Source organism: Anas acuta, chromosome 22 (genome assembly GCF_963932015.1).
Source record: "Anas acuta chromosome 22, bAnaAcu1.1, whole genome shotgun sequence".
In the NCBI taxonomy this organism is placed as follows: Eukaryota; Metazoa; Chordata; class Aves; order Anseriformes; family Anatidae; genus Anas; species Anas acuta.
The window spans coordinates 7,399,429-7,421,625 of NC_089000.1; the positions used below are offsets into that span (position 1 = coordinate 7,399,429).

Genomic DNA, 22,197 nt, shown 5'->3' on the forward strand with positions numbered 1-22,197 from the left:
TTTTATGGCAAACGTATTCTGCTTTCTCAGGCACTCCGGGCACGTTTCACAAGTAAACAAAAACATCTGGACCTACTTCCCTGGGCTTCGCAAAACCTCACCGCTCACCAATTCCTGAGGCTTCACACCCAGGAGTGCAAATGTAATCAGACAATTCACAATGTTAATGCTCACGTTTGGCCTCCTGGGCCATATTTCTAAGAAAACAAGGCTGCTGTGAGTGCTGTGAGGCTTGCACACTGGGGTCCTACAGCCCCGTCCCTTCGTTCCTTCCCACCTCTGTGCTCCAGCACCGACCACTGCACGCCGGTAGCAGCTGATGGACCTGACACCTCGCCGTGCTTCACACGGCAGGAAAGGGAGGCAAAACAGGGCCACAGATTTCGAGGGACGTAGCCAGCTTATCAAAGAGCATGCGAATGAGCCTGGCGAACCTCTCTAAGCCAGCCAATGGGTGAGCAGGCGTCCCGTAGTGCCGGGTGGACGTGAAGGCGACAGCAGAGAAATGGTTACCTGTTAGGTATCGTGCCATGGATGGGTGCACTGGGATAGGGCTGCAGACACAAACCATAAATCTTTGGCTACTCTTCACTGTCCCCAGAACCTACCTTAGTTAATGTTAATTCTTACGGGTATGGATATTTGCAAATCAAGAATGCATGGGAGTAAAGGAGACTAACACGATTTCTGGGACAACCCCAGAAAAGCAGGGAGAAGGATGTAGGAATTCTGGGATAGTGCTGGGTTTCCTGCTGAAGACTTTTCTTTTTTCTTTAATTCTTAGGGGAAAATTACTTTTGCATTCCTTTATCTTTGCTGCAGAACAGGAGCTCAAGAACACCTAGGGTGTTAATGGGTACATGTTATTTTTCTAGGACCAGTTAATAATGCCTGCACAGCTAACATGGACTGGAAGTCAAAGGTAACACACCCAACCACACAACATGACGCGACTAATCATATTTCTTCCACTGCGACAAGTTCCGAACACAATTTGAAAATGACAAGCACTTTATGAAGTGACCCAACATCATTTAAAACCAACCTTCTTAAATGGCGCTAGAGCAATATTTGTAGCCCCAGAAGCTATATTAAAGGATTTCTGCTGCTTTTTGAATATTGCATGGAACGTGGGATACAAAATAACCTGGGGAAATACAGCATTAGCAAAGTCACTGCTTCTGTCCCCAGGCCAGCCAGGACTCGGTCTAGCTTTACGAACAGTTTGCAGAGAAGACAAATGAATGTGAGTACCACATTCTGCACGCTTACCTCCCATCCAAAGTTTGTTTCCTTTAACGTGCTCCTTTGTACTGTCATATAAGGTCCAAATCTTTCCCCAACTTCAATCTTCTTTTTGGCCCAAATCCCTAGCCCTGCCCCTGGGATCGAAGATTCTCTGAGTTCAAAATCTGGTGGGATTGGAATGTCATCAGGAATGTAGACGGGAGCTTCATAAGGTGAGCCCTCCTTGGGAGTGAAGTCCTCGCTGGTGGGAAAGGGTGATGGAGGTCCGACAGGGATGGGGGACATAATACTGTCCTCTGTTTCCTCCTCTGCACTTTCGCCAGCAAGGAGATCAGGGTCGGTCTCGTACATATTATTTACAATCTCGCTGTCACCTAAAAGGGGAAACAGCAGAACAAAACACACTGAAATACTCACGTGAACATCAGTTAATCTCTTCTGGGGACAAAGTTTCATTAAGTCTAGTTCACACACTTTAGGGATAGGAGCAGCGGTGGAGCAAAGGCAATCCTCACCTACAGAGCTCAGGTGGAACTGGGGTAGGAACACCCACACTGCCTGCACAACGCTTAGAGCTACGGCAGGATGGACGGGAAGCGAGTTGGAGGCTATCACGTTACACTGGGTCAGGGGTACTGCACTGGTTGTCTTTCAGTAAAGACAACCTAAAGAGGGAGAAGCACAGCAGAAGTACACTCCGGGTTTGCTGCAACCATTTATTGTTTAACTGGTTCAGCACATTTTGTAGAGGAAAGAAAAGGAGTAATTCAGATCAAGTTTGGCTTAGGATTCTACAGTCACAAAGCATAAGCCGTCTGAAGACCTGTCATCTCTTATGGTGCAGAAGCAAAAAGTGTTTGGACGCTTGGGAAGGGCAGATGCTCACTTTTCAGCTTTCTGGGCACAGCTCCTTACTTCTGAGCAGCTCCCAGACAAAACCACCCCCAGGAGCATCGCAGGTGCCTGCAGCACTCCACGCACAGGGCAGCCCCTCGTACATCAAGCACCTGGGAGGCACAGCAAGTGCATGACAATGCACAAGGGATCTCATGCACAGGTTATCTCAGACCTCGAGGCAGCTAGACCCCTGCACACAGAGCTGACAGCCCCAAATTCTCTGCTCAGCCTGCCAGGAGCTGCCTGCCCAGTGCTCGGGCTGCTGGGGCTCAGAGGCTGCTGTGCCCGACCAACGCTAAGTGTTTAAAAGAAGCCCATACACCTAAAAACACAGGCCTAAGGTGCTAATTTCATGCTGTTCAGAACATTGGGCTTAAAATATTTCTTTGTGTGGTCTTCCCACTGAAGCATCAGCAGAACTGCAGTGTTTTTTTTCCCATGCTTCGAGTTCTTCAGATGTACAGGTGGTAGGAAAAAAATACGTAAACACATTTGAACAGGACGTCTACAGAATAAAGGCAAAATTGTCAGTAGGAGGGGTTAACACCACTAGCCAGCGCCGATACCCACATCCTGTTAGAGATGCCACGTCAGCCCTTTGATGCCTGGCATCTTCAGGGTGCCTGCAGCACCCTGCAGCTCCGTGCCTGTGAAACGAATGGGAATCAAACTAAAATAGGAAAGTAGGAAGGAACTGCATAGGTGCATTCGTGTGCATGTGTGTTTTTGGGGGAAAATGGCCAAACCTAAAAACCCCGAGCATAAATAGCCTTAACCCTGCAAGGCTTTTTCAAGCTTCGTTTTGCCAGACCAATTAGGAAATGAGCACAATGTTAGCAAGCACAAATTATTACACTTCAGAGAATTACAAGTCAATTACATTACTAAACCCGTAACAACATGCATCCATCTTCTGCTTTGATATTGGCTTGTACAAGCTAAAAATATTCCTCAAACATCCCTTCCTCTTCCATCACTTTCCAAAAACAAGTAAATAATCGGAGACAGGTTTACCAGAATGCACTGAAGGGCAACTGAAGAGGAAAGCTTTGTGAGCAGGGAACTGGACTGGGGCGAGATGTTTTCAGGAAGATACTCTAAGGCAGAAAATGTCAGGTTGCCGGATCCACTGTGCTTCACTCAGGGATTTCACAGCGGAGTTGTCCTGCCGCCCACCTTACGGAGCAGCCCAGGGCCAAGCCCCCAAGGCTGCCTCGCCGTAAGGACGCGCAGGGCGTCCTCGAGCTGCTCCCTGCTGCACAGCCGGGATTCCCCGAGGCCCCGGGAGCTGCCCTCCTCCTCCTCGCAGACACTTGGCCACACTCGCACATCGGCAGCCGGGCCAGGACGGCCGTCACTCTGCGTTGACGCTTCCCTCCCTGCCACCAGGCCAGCAAACGCAGAGAATCAGAGCTGAGCAGATGTCGGAGCTTGGATCCCAAGAACACATTTCATTTCCCTATTTTCATTACCAAATACTCCAAAAATTTCAAAATTAATTGTCTCCTTAGTTCGTTTACCTTCCTGACCATACAAAATTTTGAAGTTTATGTCTTTTGATTACCAAATGAGTAAGTTTTGTTTTGTTTTAAACAGAATTCCACAAAGAAAGAAAACTTTGGGTTTTGACCAACTTTCCCTTGGACTCGCATATGGTGAAATTCCCACAGTCAAACCACATTCTGTTGCATTTCTGCTCGGCATACACTTATGAAATGCAATTATTATTATTGTGAGGCTATGCTGAAAGCTCCCATTGAGCCTGATTAGCCAGCCCTGCTCAGAAGAGAGCTCCTTCTGCAAAGAATTTACCAACAGATGGAAGGGGAAACGCTTTGCTGCAGTCTTACAGACAGGACACAGCCACAGAGAGAACACACAGGTTGCTAACAGGAGCTAGAAAATGAGCCCCAGGCCTTAGCTTATCGTGTCTGAATCCTTCTCCTCCTCCCAATAAAGGCTAAACAAAGAGAAGCCGACAGCCCCCCAGACTTCCAGCACAGCTCCTGTTTGAATAAAGTGCCCTTCACCAGAACTTCCAGCCTCGCAAACCCCTATGGTAACAATGATGGGAGGAGATTGTGGGTTTGGGGTGGTTTTTTTTGGTTTTGTTTTGTTTTTCAGTAAAGCGACAAACCCAGAGCACCCATTTGTAAGAGCACAGCCCCGGTTTGCAATGCAACTGGTTCTCTCCTCGCTTGCTGGAAGGCCAAGAACTTGAGTTGTTTTTGAGACTCCAAAAATACGCTACACAACAGCATGCTATTTCCTTTTCTAATATTCTGTTTATTTATTCAAGGTCTGATGTTACAGGTTTATAATTGTAGTGACCATTCTCAAACATTTCTGGGGCAGCCAAAACCAAAACCAAATCAGAGGCAAAACGAAAAAAATATCCAAGCTGCCTCCTTACAACAGAAAAAGCCTAACACCCTGCTCTGCAGCTCCTCGAAGCAACCCAGCACCTCCATCCCGACACGAACCCCTGAGCCAGGCGGGGCGGCTGCACCAGGCAGACCCCAGGCTCAAGGCGAACACACCAAGAGATTCACCAACAGATACGGCACTGACAGATTTTGAGGACAGAAAAGAGGATTTGGGCTAATTCCACCTGACCTCCTGCGTAACTCAGACCAGAGGGCTCCCCTGAATTATTTCCATCTTCAAGATCAGAAGGTGACACGTAGCTCATCTCTGAGGCTGCACAAACCACCCTGTTCCAGCGTTTCCCAGCCTCACGTTGGCCCAACAGCAATTCCTGCTGGGGATAAAGAAGGGCCGGACGCCTTCCCCCAGCCGCACAAAGCAGCGGTTCGGCAGCAAGTGCTAATGGGGGAATTGTAAGGCCCTTTGTCTCCTCTCTCCCTGGCAAGCCGTCTGCCTCCTTTTTCCTTTCTGCATTCAACGCCTCCCCCTTTTCAATTTTTGAGGATGTCACCTCTTAACCTCTTGAATAAGCTACATAGGATAGAATATCTTTCACTGAACTGTGTGTTTGCGACCCTTTTAAGGCTCCTGACTGAACCATCTGTGGGTTTTCAACAACTTTTTTGAACTACCTGTGGCAGAACCAGCCATAGGATCCTGGGATCATCCACGTGAGTGCTAAACCCAGAGATAAGGGACCCAAAGGGACTGCTGAAGGCAGCGGGCTTCATCTTTGGGACACATCTACCTCTTCAGACTGCTAGTGCCAGACAGGGCCTTTTCCAGGTTTTGAGACCTTTCTCATACAAAGAATAACACTTCAATATCATAAACCATACTTAAGCAAGCAGTTGTTCAGGCACCACAAACCTGTCTGAATGCAGAGTTATCAGGACTGGGCTCACGTTCCCTATTTCCCGTTTCTGACTAACGATGCACGTGCACACAAACACATTGAGCTCCAACTTCCCAGTGCACAAAGATTGTTAATTATATTTCCCTCTAATTAAAAAAGCGCCCTTTCACTCTCAGGGTTTGAGATTAAGAAGAAAATAAGTTTCAGACATCTTCCCTGAAAGCTCGGAGGAAATGAAAAAGGAATTACTGTATCACTGTATGTACGCCTTCAAAGCTTTCTGCCAGATCAATTGGAGCGCTGGCTTGTATATAAAAATATCCTACCTGAACTGAGTGTGACGAGCTGATATTCACCTACCCCAGACCAAACCAAGCAGAACTCATTTTACTTCCAAATATTGAGGGTTAGGTGGTAACAGAAATTTGGTAAAATGTTAAAGCAATATTCTGAAATACAGTCAGTAAGAAATTGTGTAAAACAAAAACGGTTCCCGCCCAGATTACAGTTACTGGAAGTTAGTTTTAGCTGCAACATAAAGAATCCATAGTTATTAATCACAAATTATTCCTTAATTAATAAAAAATACCAGATTCCCCATTAGCTAATGCGTCAGCTTTCCGGCACGCCTTCCAGCCACTGGCTGGAACCAGCGTGGCCGATTATCTCCTTCCAGCTCCAGAGTTCCCAGAGCAAAAAGTGATGTCTGTCAGTACCCAACTCTTCTGCACCAAACAAAAGATACTGTGTGTGTGGAAGGGGAAAAGCACCTCAAGGTATCGCAGGCAGTGGTTAGCTATGCACCAAAATGTTATTCTAAGGAGGCAGTCTCGGAGCAGAACTCCTGGAAGAGGTGCGCTGAAATGCAGAATCAAATTTAATAGAGGGAACGGTGCAAGAGAAGTGGCAAGCAACCAAGGCGGATGAATAAACTGCCTTGGAAAAAGGCAGGCTTTGAGGAGGTGCTGAGCACTGACCGAGCAATCAGCTGAAATTTCCATTTCAGATTCTGGAAATCCTGCCTGATGGGAATAAAACTGGTATTAGACAGAGACTAATTTATTAATTTAAGGTTAAATAGTTTGTCACCCAACAGAAAAGGACGCATGGGCTGAACAACTGCTCCTCTCTCATTAAAAAAAAAAGATATTGCCACCAAAGAGGCATATCCTAAGTAAATCTCAATCAGTCCCACACACAGGGATGGATGCCCGAGCTGCCGGCAGCCCTAGAGATCTGCGGGGAGCCAGCAGAGCATGGGAGGGTACAGAAAGCTCCAGGGGCCTTGAGGTTTGCCCATGGTCCCATGAGCATCCTGCATGCTGGGGCCATGCCTGGTGCTGGCCGCTTTGCTGAGAGGTGCCGAGGCCTCCCTGCTGCTCTGCTCCTGCCTGGGATGGTGCCAGCACCAGCACAAACACAAAATAATCACAGAGTTGAGAAGCAAGGTATGCAACCAGCTCTGAACGTGCTACAGGCCCCAAATGGCCAGCCCAGGGAGCCTGAGGGACGTAGGAGATAGGAAGATCTCGAGTGAAAATGGTGGACTCGGGGTAATCGAGTCTGGGGGTTGTTCCAGGAGGAGTCGATCGTGGAGCTACAACATTCAAATGTAACGGAAACGGGGCTTTTTTCATCCAGAAAGGAGAAAAAAAAAGGCAAGGGAGGGAAACAGATGAAGGGGAAAAGAAAAACACATTTGTCATACAATACAAGTAGCTGAAGTATTTTGGGAACAGATTTGCCATCTCTCAATTAAACATGAGGCAGCATGACTGTGCTTTCATTGCACAGTAGTTTCCACTATGATAACAAGTCCAACAACCGCCTCATTGTGGGCCGTGCAGGAACGAGAGGGACTCCCACAGTGCATATTAATGACTGACCTCTGATGTAATCGGGGGGAAAGCAGCACCCAACAAAAATTACAGTTTTCACGGCAGCATGGCAGGCAGCTCTCCCTGCCAGACACAAACTGTCAGGGGAGAGCAGCTGAAGCGGCCAGGCTCAGGCGCGGGACGCACACTGCATCTCCTCTGTATCCTCAGAATACACCTTCTGTATGGAAGGCACATCTCCTCCTCCCTTTTTTTTTTTTTTATGGCTAGTACAGATTTTCCTGAGTTCATGCCTAAGAAACCTGGTGGCAGACTGCACGGCAGAAGAGGATTTTGATTCATTTGCCAACATTTTTTGCCCCAGCTTTGGAGAAGTACAGAGAACTGCCTGCTTGGGTTTACAAACGTTTCCTCTGCTAAAAAGCGCAACCCTCCTTACTCAAACATGTCACCAGAAACAAGCTTTCATAAGTATTATATGCTCCATAATCCTGAAAATACTTGTGGTTGCTGTAAATGTTTTCTCTCCTGGTATTAGCAAGTCAAATTATTTTCTACTCTATGATTAGCCTCTTTTGCACTTAAGAAACAGGAATTCCAACCGAGTTGAAAAGCAAAACTAGGTTTAGTGGAGCATGACCTGTGAAAAATTTCAAATGAGACAAGTATAAAGACGCCTCACTTCTGAACACCGTTAATTTAATCTCTTATATGGGATAATCAGGCCAGTCCTGATTAAATCGTAATTTACTCTGAAGTCGAGCCCACATTTGACTAACCTCATATTTCAAGAAAAATCATTAAACACAGGTAATCTCTTCCTTCTGCCTTTTCAGCTGCTAAAATCAGTTTCGGGGTCTGGCAGCGGGCACAAAATGAAAACGAAAATTATCTTTTTCAGCCACAACAGTTGTGATACAAGAGAGCACAGGGGATCCACGTGAGCAGAACCAGCACCCAGGTGTGTGCACCACGTCAGCTCTTTAGCTCAGCAGCTTTTACGTGGCTTTTTTTTTTTTTTTTACCCACTGGGGCTGCCAGAGGAAGCGAGAGCTGTTCCTGTCCCTGTCGCTCCAAGCAGAGAATGGCCACACAACCGCATCTGATGTGCCTGAAACATAGAGATGTGCTACCACTTCTCCAGTACGGATTAAGTCTCCTGAAGTTCTGGTGATGGCACTGCTGACAGTGCTGCAATCACTGCACTGTGCTGCAGAACCTCCCACACTGCCCTCGCTGAGCGCCGTGCCATTTACCAACCTCCGCGTTCCTCCACCTTACTCTAGAGGTAGCACAACTGGTACAGTAAGAGCAGAGAACATTTTCCTGTCTAGAAACAATCTTCAGCTCTGCCGAGTTTCGTCACAAGTTAGCTGGCTGCGATTCGAGAGCTCCATGGGATGCTGCATTCACCGACAACCGTGCTGTCCTACATCTGCCCCTCTTCCAACGGCGAGTATTTCAGTGCTCTGGAATGTCTGGTTATGTGAAAAGCAGTACAGAAATACAACTTGACCTTATTGTTATTGTCATGAAACTAAAATTAGTCCTTCAAAGCTCACTAGCAAAATTACTCAATAAAAAGACCCATTGAAAAGTTGTTTCCACAGATAATCAGATATGGGCACAGGCTTAAAATCTGTGTGACACCAATGAGGTTCCTGCAACAATGAAAGTGATGCTTTGGTATTGGTGAGAGACCTCATGAATAATCTCTTTAGCAGCTGTAATGAAAGAAAAAAATCATCGAATGTTAAAGGAAATGTTTGTAAAGGAAACAATGTGGTAGATTCAGGGCAGGGTTCTCCTTGGGTTTGTACTCGTTTTTTAATATGCTTATTAATATTACTATATAAAAGTCTGCAGAGGAAATATCTATTCATCTGAAACAACAAGGCATCTTTTATATTCACAGGCCATCTCCGACTCCTCGGCTCGGGAAACTTTCGGAGCACACCAAGAAGGAATTCCTCTCAGGCAACCAACGTCTGACCAGTAAGCACGATCTTCCGTGGATTGCACTGACCTTGAAATAAACATAAAGCTGGGCCCAATCCCACATTCCTCCCGCACGCAGAACTCCCATTGAGAGCACTGGGGATATTAAGAGCAAAGAGAACACAGGACTGAGCCCATAACACTTTTGTCATACTCCATGGCATTATGCTGTTGGCTGACACTCGGTGACTTTCCAAGCTGAAATTTGGCAGCCAGCTCCAGAACGGGATGTTCACAGAAAACAGCTCATTTCTACTTGCGCGTAAAATAACAACCGGCTCAAGTCCACGATGCTGCCAGGTCAGAGGATTCTCTTGTAGAATCGGTTTGTATTAATACAATATACATGTAAAAAGCTGATATTTTCATTTTCCAAATGACAAGGAGAAGAATCGCAGCCTCTCGCTGAATTCATACTCTGCTTCAGAAGCCCACCCGGAATATCAGTCTCAAGAAAAGAGTTTGAGCAAAATGGTAAAACAAAATAAAATTCTCATGTATGTGCACAGGGGATTATGACCGTGTGTCTGAGACTGAAATAACACGGTGATAAATAGACTCTTGGCCTTAGGGATTAACTGGTAGGTGAAAGTCTTCTTGCGCCATTATTCCAACTCTGCAACTCATTCCTAGCTCTAAGTTCAGAAAGGCACCAGGGTCCTGCCTTAAGTGCTTGTTCCTGGGCTACTTCGATATGAAAGGTACCAGCAGAAAGCACCCACTGGGCCAGGAGCTCCCTGGGACCTGGTTTCACTGGTCCGAGGCCAGGAGGGCACTGGGCGATGTCCAGCAGCTGCTGCAAGGGGACCAGGAATGTCGGCAGCACCTTTAGGGCCCCTCGGCACACACCCCAGCTCCTGCACTGTGTGGATTTCCCTTTAGAAACATTCCCCAGGGCAGAATGGAGAAAGAAAGTGATCGAACGGGAAAAAGCCTGGCTACACTGCCATGTTAGAGAGAAGGCAGGGAGCAGTTCGCATGTCCAGAGACAAGACCGTACACATTTCTGAGCGGGGTGACAGGATCTGTGCCTATCTGCTACACGCTCAGGATGTTTCATCAGAGGGGAAAAAAAAAAAAAAAAAAAAAAAAAGGCATTTTTATGACTGATTTGTAGACCAGCAGAGCTGGAACAAATCATCATCACAGCCTAATTCAGCCAGGAGTGCAAACACTCACATTTTCACATTTAAGCAACCATGTGCTTAGCTGCTGCCAGCAGCTGCCAGGGCTCATTACCTCTCGGCACCGCGCTGCCCACCTACGATTTACTCGAGGTGCTTCACACCCAGGAGCTGCACCACGGCCTCCCCACGAGCCTTGGTCCCGTCCTGCCAGGCCCAAGCCGCCCAGCAGCCACGGGCCCAAAGGTGGGAGCCGGGCACCCACCCGAGCGGGGGCTTTGGAGCTGCGAGTGATCGCAGAGATCAGATTGCCACCTGATGGCCGCAGCTGAAATACAATAGAAAACCGGAAACCTGCCTGCGCTGAATCTGTCTGTCCTCAGTTACAAAAAAAGCAGGTTTCCAGACGTTTCAAGCTCCACGTGCCAGCGGCCCGTGAGCCCTGCCACACGCCGCCTCACACGGCACAGCTGAGGTGCCCGACGTGCAGCCCCCCAGGAGCAGTTCTCTCACACCCTGACAGCAAGGACAAGGGGTGCCCGGCCACAAGGCAGCTCTCACACGAGGGTCGGTCCCCACCACCCCACCCACTGCCACAGACAAGGGGGTGGTGGGGGTTATAACGCCCAGAGAGCCGGGTTAAGACAAGGGACCAAAAATTCCGTCCGAGACCCTCTCTGGAAGGTAGCCTGAGGTGGCTCTCCTACCTCCAGAAAGGATGTGAAGTCCTGCCAGAACTGTGGTGACGGGAATTAGTCCTAATTCACCGAGTGTGGGGCTGAAGCATTAAATGCCTCGTGGCCATATAAAAATGACGTTTCCTCCATCCACAGACCGCAGTCACTTAGTTTTTAATGGCTGCGTAGAAAGGACAATAAGGAATGAGTTACTTCGGGTTCTTGAACCCATCACAAGGTTTCTTCCTTCTGTTCTGTTGGTTGCAGGGCCCTCTCCCCTCATGGGAGCTGTACGGGACGAGCACACAGTGCCTGCGGTGAGCAGGGCGCAGCCAGCAGCCGCCACAGGAGCTGCCCAAGGGCCGCCTCCTGCATGCACGCGGGGCCAGAGGCCTACGGGGCAACCTCCAGCTCCCGCAGGAGGAAAAGCAAATTCATTTCAAATGGTCATTTAGGAACCTCTCTCGTTCATTCAAATCCTTTATCTTCACAAGATGTTAGAGCTGGAAAAAGCAAGCCTATTTATTCCATAGAAAATACCCATAGGTTTTCAGTCTTCCTGAATTTATTATCTAAAGTAGCTGGTACACGCTGGTTAAAACTAACGAGGGACGGTCACAGGGCTAGGCAAAGCCCCAATATTTCACTTTTCCAGCCCAGGATGCCAGGGCTGTGACAGGTGTAGTCCCCTAACCCCTGGCCTGACAAAGCGGGATGTGAAGCGATCCCAACACACACACACATTTGGAGGACTATTCCTGGAACCTCATATTTATATATGCCATTGAAATCAGGAGGAGACGCAAGTTTTAACACATTTCCTGTGCAAAATTTCAGAAAAGGGCCTCCCAGAAACTCCTCTCTCACCGGAGGAAGCCTCCGCAGTTAGCGCTGTGCTCGCGTGTCCCAGCCTGGCACTCGAGCTGTGCGGTGCCTGCGACTGGTGCTAAGGACATCATGCACGGAGCTGCCCCGAAGCAATGCAGGACTGCCGCAGAACGCATTAGGAAATAATTTAGTCCTGGAGAATCCAACTGCAGGGTTATTCAGAGACCGAGACAGTGAGGGATGAGCCAGGACAAGGGGACGGGACAAACGAAAGGAAAAGCACGACGAAAAACAAACACTTTCAGAGAAAACACCTTTTCCATGTTTAACTTGTATATTCATTTTTCAAGTTTCACATTCATCGCCTGTTTTTGCCTTGATTGTAATTATACCCCTCAAAGCTGATTCAAGTTATTTTATAAAATAGAAGCAGGAAACAACTTGTGTCAGAAGTGAGCTGTGAGAACAGATAATGACCGAGTGCAGAGCAGAAGAGTCGGACGTATTTTTCAATGTGTTTTAAAAAATAGTCACTTCAATGCTTGGCTGCAAGAACAACAGGTATTAGGGATTTAAAGTGCATTTGGTTTTAGGTAAAAAAAAAAAAATTAAGTGTTTTCTTTTATTACAGGATTTCTGCTGGCAGAAATGAAGAATAAAGCTTGAAACACTATTTCAATGTGTTCCTTAATACGCATTTTCCTCTAGTAAAACCAGCAGGGAAAGTGTCCAAATTACTCTCCACTAAATGCCAGTATTATATTTCCAGTAAAAGTCTAGTTCAACCAGGCATCAAAAATATTTCCACATCAGATCCTTTTAGAATCAAACTCTCCAGAGAACGTTGTTATCCATAACTGCACTTCACCTGATCCCTGTGCTCAATGTTTTATTTTATATTTGAACTTATGACGACATTTCTACAAATTCTGCTACGTTAAAAAATTAATTCTATGCACATTTAGATGCAAGTATATAGAGAAGGTACTTTTAAACAACAACAAAAAAACACCTCTAATATACCTCATTATTAAAGCCACTGGAAAAAATATTAGCCTTTGGGATTTCTGTCTCTAAACTATTTACAACATAATAGCTCCAATGAAGCGTCACAAGAAATGTACACTGTATTACACATATAGTTGTAACAAACACTGGGAAGAATCTATAGAAATAACAACAACAAAATCTGGAATCAGAGATGAAAGCCTGAAGAAAACGCTCCAATTCGTAAAGAAAAATCCTAATTGCTTTTCAGTAGTTTGCTTATTTTTGCTTCAAAGCACCTCCCCTTTAAAATCTATAAAAGTATGGAAATGCTCCACTTCTATAGAAATTCCTTTGTTGGAAATGCAGCAAAGTAGAACTTCAAAAACAACTGCAAGATAATTTCTCCGCTAAGAGAAATTTTACCTGTTTAGAATAAATAAATAAACGCAGTTAGAGCAGCTCTCCAAAAACTAACAAATGATGCTGGATATTTCTCTCAGCCCTGGATGTCAAACCACAGAACAAGAATAAAGCATTTGCAAGTCTCCAAAAGGAGACCTTGCAATTGGAATTCACATCTTTGCCAAGTGAAAGCTTTTCGGCTGTTGTCACCGTCTCATTGTCATTCCACTCACTGTGGGTTCCCCAGGGTCCAGAACAGGAGTCCTGGCATTATTAACATAGCAGATTAATAGCAGTGGGAAAAGACATTTTCACAAACATGCTAAATATTAATATTAATCGATAACAATTTATATTTCCTAACGTGAGCCAGACAAACATACCCCAGGCGTGGAGGAGAGGAGGGAGGGCAGAGCAAGGAAAGGGACAGTGCCAACAGACTGTACGGAATAAAAGGGAAGCAGTGAATCAATGCGGGACACAGGACTGAGCCGTGAGGTGGGTGTCAAAAGCAGAGCTCTGTTTTCAGAGGAACAGAGGCACACATTTTAATGCCACAGTATAAGTTGGATTTTCCATCCCTGGCCAAAAAAAAATTCCAGTGAAGCTCACCAACTTTATATCACGCTATAAACAGCGGAGCTCTGCAAAAACAGAGAAAAACTGCTTCGTGCTATTTTTGCCATCCTTAGTAACGCTCTGCAAACTGTATTTTCCTCAGCACTTGTAACACTACATATGTGTTTTTAATTCAGACATGCAAAAATTTACCCAATAGATTGGTATTTGAAGCCTGCCCTGTACTCAGGTTATTTTCTACCAGCTGCACTTTCTACTGTAAAGAAAAAAAAAAAGCTTTAAAACTTGTTGCATTTTTCTAATGATTTATCCCAGTAAAGTTTTTAAAATTCAGTTTTTGAAAGTCTTTATCATTTTCTCACATACTATTAATTACAAGCAGCAGACGAACACCAGAAGATGCACGGTTCTTTTATCAGAGAGGTTCCTATATTATCCACTGCGTGATGCCTGTGCTGGTTAAACCAAATTAAACCATTTCAGCTCAAGACCTTTGGGCAGAATATAAATTCCACTGCACCACTGAGCCTCCTCAACTGGAAATGGTTTGCCCATTTCAATGGATTCACCTCCTAAGCATGAGGACTGTTGTGGGGTTTTAACGTCAGCCCCTGCCTGGCTTTGGGTTCTCCTTCAGCGCTCCTGCACATCCCTAACTTTTCTCTGGAGTCCGCAAAGCCTGGTGCTGGGCTTGAAACCACAATGAGAGCCGCAAATATTTGTGTTTTCTCTGTGTCCTGAGCAGCTCCTGGGCATCTGGAGAGCCCTGTGACCACACTGCCAGGCCTCCTGGAGCTGTTGGGAGCAGGACTGAGCAGCTGATTTGTCAGGTACGCAATTACCCATAAATTGATGATGCAGCTTCACAGAGGGGAAAACATCGCAAGGATCAAGCACTGCAGATGGCAACCAAGCCCAAGATTTGCATCTGACCTTCGTGGCTGAGGCACACCTCTGGCTAAATCATCCCGTCAGCTTCCAGCTCGTGTGCAACCAGGTTTCAAGCATGAAAACGAGGAAAATTTAGTAAAGTCTGCCTCAGAGGGCTGGCAAATATTTCCCACCATTAAGCTGGGGAATCAAGTTACTGATATGGGAATAAAATCGAAGTCCCTTCCTCGACCAAGCACCCTTCCTCCAGCTACCAGTGCTCTGAGGGATTACAGAGATGTTTAACTAATATGAAAAAGTGGAATTTCAATGGGGCAGGCAATGACAATAAGGAACACAACTTTCATTTTAAATCTGGTTCTTTGCAGAGATCTCTTTATTATATAAATATTTATTTATTTACACGGAAAAAGGTTTCCGTGTTTGCACGGTGAGCACCTCTCTGCAGACATTACCGTTTTCTGCATTTTTTTCCTGATCACTCAAGTGCTCTTTAAAGACGGGCTTTCCTCTATTAGAAAAGCGAAAGCGTCTGACGCAGCACCAAGCATCTGCTTAATCCTAGTGCGTTTTTCCACCGAAACCTGCTCACGAGCTACTTCTGATTGAGAAAGTGCTCCCAGTCCATTTTCGGTAAAATTTAGGACAGGAACAGGGGTAAGTCCAGCACACGGCAGTGGGAGGTAACACTGCTTTGTGACAAATGCTGTCACACAGGTAGGCTTTCCGGGCACTTTGCAGAGGGGTTACGGGACTTGCCCGAGCAGCTGCTAAGAAATGCCAAGCCGCAGCCACGATGTTTGTCGGAATCCCGTGATCTCCAATGGAAATTCACCCGATTCCTGGGAACTCTGCAGTACTTTTAGAGCCATTCAAGCTCCCAGTCACCCCACGGTATTCTTATGGCTTAGCTTGACAGATCCATTAGCATCATTATTTTTAAGCTGATTTCATCAGATTCGGTTCTAAGTCGCCATAGGGGAAGCGGTGGCAGCGCGAGGACGGCGGGGTGTTTGCAGCGCCACGTAGAGAGGCACAGCATCCTGCTGCCCTCTGCTCGCTTCCAAACCAACCTTGGTGTGTTGCACCCACCACCTGGCCCTATTTAAAGCCACGACATTATTCTAAAAAGGATTATTTATACTAAAAACGCTCCCGGGACTACTGTATTTGTATTTCAGGGCTGCTGCATCCCTTATTTCCTCACTGCTTTAATATAGCCTGGGGCTGAGCGGGTGAAATGACTTGCGATGCCACTGTAATTTTTATCAAGGCTTGTTCCTGGTAAAAAGCCTCTTTGTTTCAAAGAAATGTGATTTGGCCTTTTTCCTCCTCTGCTCTATTCCTTGGTTAATATACCACTTCCACTTGCCCTGGGGCTAAGAAAGGTATTCCATGGAATTGGTCAAATCTCACTGTTTTTCTTCTAAATCACAACTGGCTTTTTTTCCTCGACCCTTGCTAAGCACTATCTAAGCTGACAGTCTGAACTTGAGATTTTATTTGTGCCTTAACTCTTCAACTCCTGGACTTCCACAGGCACACGGCCACGTTAAAGAGATGCATGTCAGGACTGGTCAATCTGCTGTGGCAAAAGACTGCAGTGATTGCGAGCAAGAGAGGAGGGAGGCACGCTGGCTAATGTTATTTACCACTGGATGCAGCCATCTCTAGAAGAGCTCTGGTCAGCCTTGCATTCATTTAATAGAATCTGAAAACAAGTACCTGCTGCCCAGCTGGCAACTTTCAATCTGATTCATGTAGTTTAAAAAACACTTTTCAAGGACAATCACAGAAAAGCGTATTAGAATATAATATGCATAGAAAAACACACAGTGAACCACTAGGAATTTAGATGTGACGTTGTGGCAGCTCCTATTCTGTGCTGAAACCAATTCTTTCTCACAAATTTGTATTGCAGCAGCTTGATATAACTTAACTACAGCACGGATAATTAAAAATAATAAAAATTGTTCTCTTCAAATAGAAAGTGCAGGCTAACAAAAATATACAAGCAAAAAAGGAAAAAAAAGAGGGGTGAAGATAGCTAATGGGTTCCAATACGTTGGATATACATCGGCTAACAACACAGAGGGACAGGGAGCCCTGGGCATCCTGATCGAGTGCTTGGCATCCCTGCCCAGGGCAGGGGTTGGAACTGGGTGGTCTCTAAGGTCCCTTCCAACCCAACTGTTCTGTGATTCTATGATAAGCAGACTTCGGCTGCCAGAGACCCATAATACTACAAGAAAAAATGGGGGGGGAGGGGGGGGGGGGGACACGACACCTCCCTCAAGTAAAAGGCATGATTAAAATTACAGCTGAAAAACAAAAACCACAAGAGACAACAGAACAAAGAAACCTGAGTGTACAGATCCACCTTTTTTTTTTTTTTTTTTCCCTAGACTGGCTCCACCAGGAGATCCACTCGCTTTAGGGAAGCTTTAGCCCTTCCCCAGGTGCCATTACACTTCCACCTCATCTTCTGGAGACAAACCCAGCCCAAACCCAGCCCAAAGCCAGCCCTGCACCGCGCTGGGCAGGGAGCTTCCCAGACCTCTAACAGATTCCAGCTGAAGCACCAAACTGCAGCCACAGACAACAGCGAGCTCTGGCAGCACAAGACGGGTAAATCCAGGAGCCTTCCCACCAGGTGAGGCAGCCAACCTCTGGGAAACTGATTCTGGAGATGGGATCCGACGCTTTCGCTGTGCAACAGGGGCTGCTCCACTCTGCATCACTATCGACAAAACAAGGAACTGAGACCAAAGCACTTGGAGGAACGTTATTCCTTCAAAACTCCTCATGGCAATCCCACAAGAAATCACACAATCTTGAAATTTTATTTCACTGGGAAGAAAGTTCAGATTTTTTTTTTTTAATAGTATGCTTTAAAATATTTCCGTTCAACGTTGCCAAATCATTTCAAGTTCAAGATATTTAGCATGACTTTATGGAACAGCCAACATTTTTAGCCTTGTTAAAAAAAAAAAATCCCTTTCTTGTTGAAGCTAAATAATATTAATAAACTCCCACACGGCAATTGAGATTTATTCAACAAATATTGTCTGGCCCCACCAGAAACTCTGTACAATTGAACACACATGGTTCTTGGCCTGCTTTCCTCGTACCAGATAGCTGTGTACAAGCTCACCGATAAGTTACCAAAAACATGAATGGATCTGCAACTTCCTGGACAAAGCCAAAATAACACGCATTTTATTTAATATGGGATTGTTTCATCTTAGGAAGCACTGGTGGACTTTTCAAATGAACAGACAGGTTCTTTGTCTTATGTACCAGAAAGAATTTGGTTTTATTCACGGTAACGTTTAACCCAGATTTGGTATTGCTTAAGCAAATTTTAATTTATTCTGTCTCTCTCATTGACAAATAGGGTAGGTTTTCCTATGACATACACGCCAAAACCTGCGTCCAAGTACACTAATAAAATATACTTCAAAAAGTAAAAGCTGTGGCAAGATGTTCACTGCTCTCTGCACTTACACTGTTCTCATAGTACATTGTATATTTTATAAACTATTACAATATTTTCAGACACCTCTGAACTGGTGAGGTTTGGAATCAAAATCCTCATTTACCAGCACTGGAAACCACTGCACACATTCAGGAGCATAAGGGAGGAACGCTTCACCTCAAAGAAAAATGTTAACAATAAGTTATTATCCAATAAACTATGCATTTTTGCAGGGGAAACACGAGTAAATAAACTAACGGGATCTCTAACAATCAAAATCAACCAAGACTTTGTTTTACATTTCATCTGAAAGAGAGCATCTCCATCCTGAATTACATGACAACTGATAAACCCCAACGCAGGAATTTTCCCTACTGTTCAGCAGTTTTGTTCAGCAATTTAAACAAATTTCTAAACCTTGCTACCCATAAAATTATATCCACATAAAATGGATTAAAATCACAAAATTTTTTAAATGTTCTTCTCTTTTTTTGTGGTTCTTCAAGATTGTTTTTGTGGTTCTTCAGGATTGTTTTCTTTGATGCAGCAAGGAATGTTTAAATTCAGATTAAGTTCAGCAGGAAAGAATTTCATTAAGCAAAGCACAACCCAACAGGACACAAGCCCTTAACTTCTCCCAAGATAGTATCTATGCCATATTGCTAAAAGAAATGCATTTTAAATAAGCATAAATATTTATTCTTGTGTTCACCAAGATAGACTCTGTTGGGACATCTTTACAGAAAATAGAAGAAATGCAGTATGCAACAGAGCCTCTCCTCCAGCACTTTAAATAAATTAATTAATTAATTACAAATCTCTAATTCCCTCATTTTTTCTGCACCCCAGATCGCCAAGAACATGAAATTCTGGAAAATGTAAAAGATTTCTGTACAGGTCAAGTGATATTTTTCTTCATCTACACGACTCTTTATAACGGTAAAATCGCTTGAAGAAGATTTCCTCTATGTATTGGATAGAACAAATACAGCTTTGTGGCCGGGCTATGAGACATTTGTTTTGTCCTTAATGCTAGGATTTTCAAACGGGCCTTCGTTGGTCTGCTGGGCAAGAGTACAAGGACTGCAGCTAAGGCACGTAACGAGGGGTCAAGCAAAGCTCCCGATCACTTCTGTGAGAGCGCATCGGCTCCGAGAACCGCCACCACCAGGAACCAAGCGGGGTTCCCACCGGCCCCTCAGGAATCCGAGGCACTGATGGGCTGCACCTTGCCTGCTCCAGAGACACGGGCATCTACAGGGCAATCATCTCAATAATATGGCATTGCTCAGCAGCACAGGCAGAATCAGAAGTCCTCATGAAACCAAGCCAAACTCTTCTGCCATTACCCATGCTGGGCAGCTTGCTAGTTAACAGGTAATCAAGTACCAGTTCCTCCTGCAACATCCAAACATGCTGCTGACTCCAGGATGCCGCCTTTCTCTTGTCTCTTGCTCTCTCTGGCCTTTCTCCAGCCCAGCCTCGGAGCACCCTGCCCCGGGATCGGCTGCGAGCACCCAGGGCTCTGAGTGCTGGTGGGCGAGGAACCGGTGGGAAGGGAGCTGCAGGCAGCAACACCAGGCAGGCAGGCACTCGGGACACAGCATGAACAAACAGAGGGAGGGACCACTTACTAATATTTAACGTTCATCTCCATCATATCGGATCACATCTCTTTTGTTTTCTCTCTCTCCTCCCTCCCGATGCAAACACGGACACAACTTTCAAAAAGCCCAGAACAGACCCCTCTGGAGCACAAACAAAATCCCCAACGCTTGCCACATCCCATCACAACCGTAATAAAGATGTTTATATTTTTAACCATCAAATAAAGTGCTTAATTCCACCGAGCTTGTCCCCTCCACTCAGTCACTCCACAGCTTCATTTAGCAGGCCAGTGGTAAAAAAAATTCATTAATTTTTATTAACAGGGAGAGCCATTTGTTCCCTGTGACAATATTTGACTTGTCGAAATGATTTTCACCTCTGCCATGAGGTGCGCGCTCCCCACATACATCACCCGATTACTCCAGGAGCGGCCAGAGTTGCAGTCATTAGCCAGTGAATTAACGACAATCCACAGCGCTATTAATCACGCTGACAAAAGCGTTAGCTTGCTGCTGACCCGAGCACGGCTCTGGGACACGAGCAGAGGAAAGGAGAGCACAGCCACAGGGCTAGGAAAGAAAGGATTGTTTTTTTTTTAAGCTGCTGAGGCAGGGAAAAAAAGGGATAGAGAAAGAGAAATTAGATAGTAACAGCGGAGCGGGAGCACGCTGCACATGAAAATTGAGGAAGGCACAGAGGTTATAGGAGAAGGAGGGAAGGAGAAGCATCGAGTCGGCTCCTGTGACTCGGAGCACAAGGTATTAATTCCTCTTTAATTGTCCAGGGGGCTCAAGGAGCCCAATCCACCGACTTTCACCAGGCCGCAGCAAGCCCCCTGAGGAGCGTGGGTGACATGCCGCGGGCTGCCAGGCCCACCAGCGACCTTGTGCACGTGAGGCCGTGCTTGGGGACAGAAGGATCTGGCCAGGAGGATCCCGGCACCGATACCACCACCACTTCTCACCCCTTCCCCTTCTGAGGGGAGCCAGAGCAGGCCGCGGTGCCCGGCCAGGGCCTGCCGGGGCAGCCCTGGTTGATCAAAGCTCATTGCCAAAGGCCTCTGCGTTCTCCCCTTGCAAATTTCCAGCAACCACATTTCCTAGCGAAGTTAATGCACGCTCCCATCCCGCTTCCAAAGCGTGGGGATCTGAGAGCTGCTGGCTTTCGGCTTGCAGAGCGCCAGCCACTTGTGCCTGGAAACAGTTGGAGAGAAACCGTCGGTGCAACACGCGGCGCCTCCTGGCAGGGAGACCCGTTCTTGTTTTAACACGGCTTCTAATTTCAAGTTTCTGAACACTGCACAAAATACTCGGAAAAGATACGCACCAAGCTTGACCGCTAGAATTCTTTGAAAATACTTTATTTTTAAATGGCAGTCTGCTGCGTTCCTTATGGCAGCGCTGTGGTAATCAAAACCAATACGAGCATTTGGCTACAATTTTTAATTGAAAAACACTGTCAGCAGAAATAGCCAAACAGGGAAATGTGAAGAAACGCAGTTCTCATATGAATGCATGAGGAAGGAAAGACCTACACATGCACTGGGGTAGGGGAATAATAGGGAAAAGAATGAATCTTTGCAATAATTTTGAATGTTCCCGCTGTATTGTACAAGCAGTGGTTATGAAACTGCATTCTTTCGGTCTTGCCCCGTACCATCAATGCGTAACTCCCACTACAGGCAGCCTCAACAGTGCGGCCATTCAAAGTTATGAAGATAATAAAACCATGGTGAGAATTCCAAAAATCTGTTTAGAAAGTTTTTGCTTTTTTTTCTCCATTCATGACCCAATAGGGGATTTAACAGAGAATTTTCAGAAGTGCTCAGTGGATTCTCCCCCCAGTTATGAGAGCACATTCAGCAGGACGCTGTAACCGCACTGCTGCAGCACACCGCGGCCCAGCAATGCTCCCTGCGCTCTCAGCTCCCTCAGTGCCAGTTTATCTTTCTCTAAAAACCTTTTCTTAAAAGCAGTGGAACTGCTCCTAAGCAGGTTGACCACGTTTCGCTTTTACCACGCACAATAATTTTAGAACCTGTTTCTTGTTACTCACTTTTACCGGTTTAATTCTCCTTTTGCAGCGAGGAATGTCATGAGGAAAGCCGGGTTCGGAAATCCATGATTTCCTGTCAGTTAATTCATTTCAGCAAAACAGAAGGCAAGGTGATATTCCTGTTTAATGTTGCAACTCAGATACAGTAATAACCAGGGGCTATAAGGGATTCCATCTGCTGCCATTTTCTCTGCACTGCTGACAGCACCGAGTACCCACCTTGTGCCAATTTATCCTCCTCCACCCTGAAGCCATTTTGTCCCATTTACAACTTCTAAGAATTCGAACATCAAAGCAGGAA

General features: G+C 45.8%; 1 protein-coding gene across 11 annotated transcripts in view; it reads right to left on the bottom strand.

Annotated features, from left to right (window-relative positions):
• PRDM16 (PR/SET domain 16) overlaps positions 1-22,197 on the bottom strand; it is a 296,501-nt gene that overhangs the window by 174,012 nt on the left and 100,292 nt on the right. For 10 of the 11 annotated variants that reach the window (XM_068658816.1, XM_068658818.1, XM_068658817.1 and 7 more), the window contains one exon: positions 1,273-1,622. The exons of the other annotated variant lie outside the window; for it this stretch is intronic. In XM_068658816.1, the coding sequence (XP_068514917.1) occupies positions 1,273-1,622 (350 nt within the window). The remainder of the gene's footprint in view (positions 1-1,272; positions 1,623-22,197) is intronic. 11 annotated transcript variants of the gene reach the window in all.